The 7,094-nt window shown below is 36.1% G+C and overlaps 1 protein-coding gene across 14 annotated transcripts in view; it reads right to left on the bottom strand.

Annotated features, from left to right (window-relative positions):
• Positions 1-894: 894 nt before the first annotated feature.
• Positions 895-7,094, bottom strand: part of LOC123550943 (uncharacterized) — a 124,320-nt gene continuing 118,120 nt past the window's right edge. For 13 of the 14 annotated variants that reach the window (XM_045339454.2, XM_053540348.1, XM_053540353.1 and 10 more), the window contains one exon: positions 895-3,106. In XM_045339454.2, coding sequence (XP_045195389.2) covers positions 1,717-3,099 — 1,383 coding nt within the window. In that variant the 5' untranslated portion in view covers positions 3,100-3,106 and the 3' untranslated portion in view covers positions 895-1,716. Of the gene's footprint in view, positions 3,107-3,744; positions 3,998-7,094 lie in introns of those variants that run through there. The other variant, XM_053540354.1, reaches the window with a different exon arrangement.

Below are 7,094 nucleotides of genomic sequence, written 5' to 3'. Positions count from 1 at the left end.
TATGACATAGGTTCGACGAGAAACGTGTTTCACATCTGATATCATAATATGCGTGTCATCATAAAGATTGTCATAATATGACCTGAAAATAACTTCAACTTTCAGCATTCAGTCATATCAAACTGTCCACTTTATCACACTTGAAATAAGGGTTCACTACATGTTATCAATGTGTAACTTGACTTTTCAACTAAGAGCATGATAAATCTATTTCATGTATAGCTGTCTGAAACACTTGACCGACGTATTGCAGGATACAAAAACCTAAATGTCAATTTAAATTTCTAGTTGCAAAAACCGCAGCATTACCTTAATGTTCTTTACTGGTTGTCACTGAGTATGATATAGCAGACATTCTGTTTTCAGACGTCCCGTCTAATATTCTTAATTAAAAGTACACAACACGGACACTTCCGATACAAGTCTTTAGCAAAACACTGCAGAATTCCTGTTAGTTTAGTTTATACTACAAATGTAATTTGTTTTAGCTTGATTGTGATTAAAGCTTCAAGCTTACTGGAACAACTCTCGAGTCCGCTTCCTTGAAAAACCAGAACTGGTGTCATATGAGAAGTCCCAGTGGGGCTCGAACCCACGACCCCTCGATTGAGCGGCCGACACCTTATCCACTAGACGACAGCTCCCAAAGAATTCCTATTACAGTTCTATATTTATATAGCTACTGGGCGATTGATTGATTGACGAAATTAGACAGAATATTTCCCCTTTAGATTGCTTGACAAAGTCATTAAGATTATCGACACGAGGCTGCAAATTCCGAGAAATGTCTGGACCAGACATTCAATGAGGAGATATCTAAAGAATAGAATCAATATGTCATATATTGTTATTCTGTATTTGCATAGGGACGTAAGAAAATAGTGAACTCATGTAGTAAATAAAACTGCAGAAAAATGAATTTTATTCATATTTTACTTGAAGCGTTGCACCACTTCTGTTTTTGTTTGTTATACCAAGCGAACATTTATTACTTGTCAATGAGATTTAATCCAAGATTAATGTTCAAAAAATGTATGTTTGTAAGAAAACGAAGATCGTTTTCAATGTTAGGGGAACAAATATACAAACAGTCGCTTTCAGGAAGATAAATATTAGACATACACATATTAAAGGCACAATGTATATAGATATAATTTATGCATTTAAAGGAACAGCAGATGATCAGTTAACTAATGCGTAACAGGAACGTGGCAAGTTATGTTTATGATATTTTATGCAATAACGTAAACAAGGATATTGAACATGATGAATTTGACAACTTTTTCGAAAGGTTAAACGATGCAAAAAGTTATGGTAGGCATGCCGATGTATGTAATAACTTTATCTTTATATAAACTGGCTCATTCAGAAAGATTTTCACAATCAATCTGGGTTCAAATTTTGTTAAGTATTTATTTATGTAATTAAATGAATGACACGCTTAGTCATTGTTTGGCATATTAAAAAAATACAAATGGCATTGGACATAAAACTAGCAGTAAAACAAAGACAAATTCAAATTACAATAACGAAACATAGCGACTATTGCTGACTGATAAAAAGTGTTCAAAAATAATTATTATTTGATTCCAAGTTTATAAAATATGAACACACTTCAATCATGTAAACTGACCTAATAGTATATAATCCAGGGTAGACAACTGTATACAAGTATATGACTAGAGAGGTATTTATTTCTAAGAGTGTCTGCTAATATTAATTTCCCGCTTTTGCAGAACCCCTGTCGTCTGATAGACCTGAATCTACGCTGCTAGTGCTAGTCAAAGTTAATTTACTTCCCATTAGATTTAATAAGTCACTTCCGCTTCCGGCTGGGCCAGTCACGTGCTGAAAATTAAATGGTGCCGAAATTTCATTCGGATTTGCACTTTTTGTGGATGAACTAGTTTCGCTCTCTTCTGACATTGGTCGGTCTAGTTTAGTTACATGAACAAAGCAACAAGGTTGTGAAATTTCAGTCTTTTTAGGTAATTTCACTTTCTTTTTCTTATCTTTTATCGATTTTTTCTTCTTAAATTTCCCGATTTTTAGCAGTTCATCGTCTGGATCAGCAGTAAGTTTGTGAATATGACCATAAAATTCTGATGCAGCTTTAGCATCGTCGAAACTAAATCCAGCTAATTTCGAGTGATCTTTCGAAGTGTGCATTGTATGGAAATTAGCATTTGGAGTTCGGTAACCTGTCTGGTTGTCTATCACATCTCGCCACATTGTGAATCCAGTCCCCTTCTCTGCTAGAATTATATATAGTTTTCTTTCTCTGTGGTGTTCCCCAGTATCTAACAGCAATAGGGGAATCCCCGTACTAGAGAAAGACCATTGATCGTTATGTAATGCAGCTTTCGCTGAACCGAAATACATGTTAACTAAACAACCACATACATATACCTCAGACTTATGACTTCGGTAGAATGTGTCCACTTGTAACAAATCCTGTTCAGTCACGCCTTCCCGGAATTTTTGCGACATTATCATATCAGCAAACGAAAACGATCCTCCATCACTAGAAGGCGACCCCAGTGGAGATTTTTGCGGAGATACAGACAATTTGTTCAAGGAGTCATATTTTTCTGTGATTAAACGAACGCCTTCCTTGGCATCTTGTGATGTAACACTATAGGGCTGCTCACTACCGTGTGAGTTCACCATCGGTAGCTGACCACTGGGGGTGGAATTATAAGCACTTTTTTCAATCGAATGTGAAGGCGAAGTGTCAGGAATATATTGCTTATCTTGATAGCCATGGTAACCGAGATCATTTACTGTTTGTTGCGAGTTATATTGAGCATTGTCCATGACTGGAGGTGGAGCATTATATCCGCTATGTTGTCCAGTCTGTGCACTGAGACTGCTGGCGATGTAATGTGGTGCTGCGAGCTGGGAACCATGATAGCTGTCGGCACCAGCATTTACAATCTGCTGAGTACCAGCACAATCAACTATATCAACTGGTGCGGTAGTCCGAGCATCAGAATAATTGACAGTTGTGTTTTGGGTGTTATTTTGGGTACCGGAATAGCTTCCGACGCTGGGCGGCGCATTCGGCACGGCTGCAGTCTGTACACGATGTTTTAACATGTTTCACCTGAAAATATATATAGCAAGTGTTAAATAACACCACTTTAGGAAGCCGATTTCATATCAGTTAATGTTACAACATATGCTCGGCAAATAATCCTAAAACAGGTCAGATATCTTTATTTTTTAACGTGATATTTACATTAGGACAAAGTATAAATAGCTGTATCATTTGAATCTGCAGGGTTATACTACAACAATAATGTCGCGCAATATCTCCGCTGCAGATGTATTGCATGTTGTTTGATAACATCTAGTAATCAATCATTGCATATGGATCAGAGGAGGAAAGTGTAAAATACATTTAGAGTACATACATACATAAAATGAGCCGCGCCATAAGAAAATCAACATAGTGGCTTTGATGCGCAGTCTGGTCAGGATCCATGCTGTTCGCTAACTGTTTCTCTAATTGCAATAGGCTTTGAAAGCGAACAGCTTGGATCCTGACCAGACTGCGCGGATGCGCAGGCTGGTCTGGATCCAAGCTGGTCGCAAAGCCACTATGTTGATTTTCTCATGGCACGGCTCATTTGTATTATTATTCATAATAAGACTATATCCGTTGAAAACAAACGTTCAGTACTTCTGTCAGGTATCTAACAGAGAACAGAACTTTTAGACAATACACTGACAATACCTAACCGAAGTACAAGATCTCTTAATTGACATTAACATGGCATTATATCACATTAACATGATACAGTGTAAACTGAATGTGATATAAGGAAGTGACTAAGTTTCCTTCCTATGAACAATCCGGTAGTTTAGATAACACATGTTCCTTTTAAGTCATTCACAGTAATAGCTTCCTCTATTGTTGACGTAAAGAAATCCCTAAAGTGCAAAGTAAGAATCATAGACCACAACATTTCAGTTTTTCACTGCCCGAGATGCACATCTTAATGTAAACATTATTTAATGTATTTCTGAATTGGAAACCATTATTTTCATTCGTTTTCCATTTGTTGGTTCACAAGCGAATGTTTTCTCAAGTATAGAGAACGTTTATTCCAGGTTTATGTTACAGTTAAAACAACTTATATTACGTAAGGCATCTGTTTTCATTTTGATAACCAACTGTTGCACATTCTTTATATCTTTTTATTTGTGTTGAAATGAAAATAAACGTTAATGGCGTACATTTTATTGTCAGGTTCCCATACTATATTTTGGCAACTAATAGCAATTTAATGCATAGTTTGTTCAACATAAAAGGGACACATAAGTGTCAAGATGTTTATCTTTATAATGGCAATAAAATATTGTGCAAACATATAAATATGTTCAAAGTATGTACATTTTCTTCATCTCTTTTAAAGTTTTAATATTTGTGAATTCGCGCAGAATTAAAACAAAATCTAAAACAAATCAGTTATATACCAAGGGAACATCTCCAAAAGGGACATGGTTTCAGAAAATGCCAGATCAGTACAGAAAAGTGAGTCTTTATCACTACAAAAGAATCGATGAATCACTCTCGGGTCAACTTCCTGGAAAAACAACAGTACTTTTGTAATATAAGAAGGCGTGGACGTGACCCCAGTGATACTCGAATCCATGATCTCCGCGTTGAGCAGCTGATACCTTAAAATACTACTTCTCCTCGATCGTACTTGTGAGCCAAATAATAAGTTATTTGGGTTTTCATTTGACTAAGCCGCCCTAGCAGGTCTGCAAATTAAATAAATTGCAAAAAATACATCAGCAAAATATTTTCTTCTTTATCACTCCGATTTTTAACAACTTAAAAGTTTACATTTGTGATCAAAAGCAGTCTAGACAGGCAAAAGTGCAATTAATCGACTGTGCACTATAAAAGCGCTTTGCATTTATATGCGTGCTTTTATGTTTTGTTTATTATTTTACCTATATTATGCAGTCATGGTACAACACTAACCAGGATCTTAGTTTTGCATCTGTTCTTTGTTAATTACAATCTCAGATGCACGTGCAGTTTACAGGTAACATGTTACAGCCTTGTTCCAGGTTTTAACAATTATAAGTTAAAATGGAAATTCACATAAATGCTTCCCTACTAAATATCTCCAGAGTTCTAAACAGAGTTCATGAGAGAGTATTTTTAATACATGTATATGCATGTATCTGTACTGATATCAAACAGTTTGACATGGGTGTCTTAATGAGATCCGTGCATTAAGCCTGTGTCACCATTCTCCCTGGGTCAGGTAAAACACAGGTTTGAACGTAAGACAATAATTCAAACAAAGATTAAATAAAAAGTCGAGCTCTTCTGAACTCTTGGGTTCAAATGACAGCAGAACACATTTTTATCCAGGAATGGTTAAGCAGTAATAATGCTGAGTCATAAACTTAAGTTGAGATACTTTAAAGCTTCGATCTTTTCAAATTGAATTTATAAACCAGTCGAAAAACTAATGAAATAAGAGATTTATCATTTTTATTTAACGAATTAAGTAAATTAAATGTGGAAAGACAAAAATGTTATATTCCTTTTAACACCTAACAGTTTTCTCTGCCGGAACATCGAACGTTACTTTTTACTTTACCTATTATACAAAGCTGATTACCGGTATTTTTTTTACGAAAATCGACATCCTCGTTTATACCTACATCATATAGTCTGTAAGATTATATCTATTATATTAATATATTAAATACACTCTTTCCAGAAGGATCGATTCAGAGAAACATTCATTACGACTTGAAAGTCAGACAATATTCTTATACGTGATGCGAGAATTTACCATGGAAGCTAAACATTTTTGCAACTTATCCCCCCTTTCATCAATTTATCACATTTAATCTTCAACTGAGTCGCACCATGAGAAAACCAACATAGTGCATTTGCGACCAGCATGGATCCAGACCAGCAGCACATCCGCAGTCTGGTCAGGATGCATGTTCGCTAACTGTTTCTCCAATTTGCAGTAGGGTTTAAAAGCGAACGGTATGGACCCTGACCAGACTGCGCGGATGCGCAGGCTGGTCTGGATCCATGCTGGTCGCAAACGCACTATGTTGGTTTTCTCATGGTGCGGCTCAATTAATCCTAACACAATAATGTATCTAACATGCATTCATTGCGATAGCATCAGCAGATAAGAAGTCACAAATTAATTATATTAAAATCGATGAGCTTCATTGCAGCTTAACAACGTATACTGTGAAATACATTTGGATCAGCATCATTCATTAATTAAATCTTAAATGAAAACATGTAATAGAAATTAAAGCATTCGATAACATTTATTATGAATGGCCCGGTGACCTAGTCGCAGCACGCTTGATTATCCGGAGATCAGTTCAGATACTGGGAATTTCTGAGATGCCTCGTCTGCTACTGTGTAAAATTTCTTCCCTGAAGATTACTTCGAATGTGTCGGTGCTTACCACCGAGTAGTTACCATGTTATTTATTCATAAGGAGCTGAAACCTTCTCTGTTTGTGTATTTTCGGGACTCTCTCTCTCTCTCTCTCTCTCCCCCCCCCCCCCCCCCCCCCCCCTCCCCTTCTCCCTCTCGCCCTTCCGTCTGCTCGAATGAATTTGGCGCCCTTGAGTATTTAAAGTACCTTTGAACATGTTTATCATGAAAAATTGTCATAGAAATTTTGTATGATTATCAACATGAGATATTTTGCAGCTTTTGTCCTATATTTCGTAAACCAATACATACCTTTAAATGAAAAGAAAAAGTGTTTGGTATAAATTATCCATTCAAAATGACAGTGATCTCACTGTAATGATTAAAAGTGAGGTTTTGATACCTTTTTAACGCTATCAATATTTTGAATGCAAATGCATTTTGTAATTACAAAATCTCCTTTCACATCGGCGATATAAAAGCTCAAGATACAAAGGGATAAGGGTTGTTACCCGGAAGAGAAAGCGTTTCTACGCGACTGATACCAAGAAGGAAGTTGGTACAGTATTAATCTTCCTTAACCATTTGAACAGAGTTTATTATTTTGTCACAGTTGATACCATCACATAGAGTCCTTTCAATAAAAAA

This window comes from Mercenaria mercenaria, chromosome 4, assembly GCF_021730395.1.
Source record: "Mercenaria mercenaria strain notata chromosome 4, MADL_Memer_1, whole genome shotgun sequence".
NCBI lineage: Eukaryota > Metazoa > Mollusca > Bivalvia > Venerida > Veneridae > Mercenaria > Mercenaria mercenaria.
This window is presented reverse-complemented; position numbering and strand designations above follow the sequence as displayed.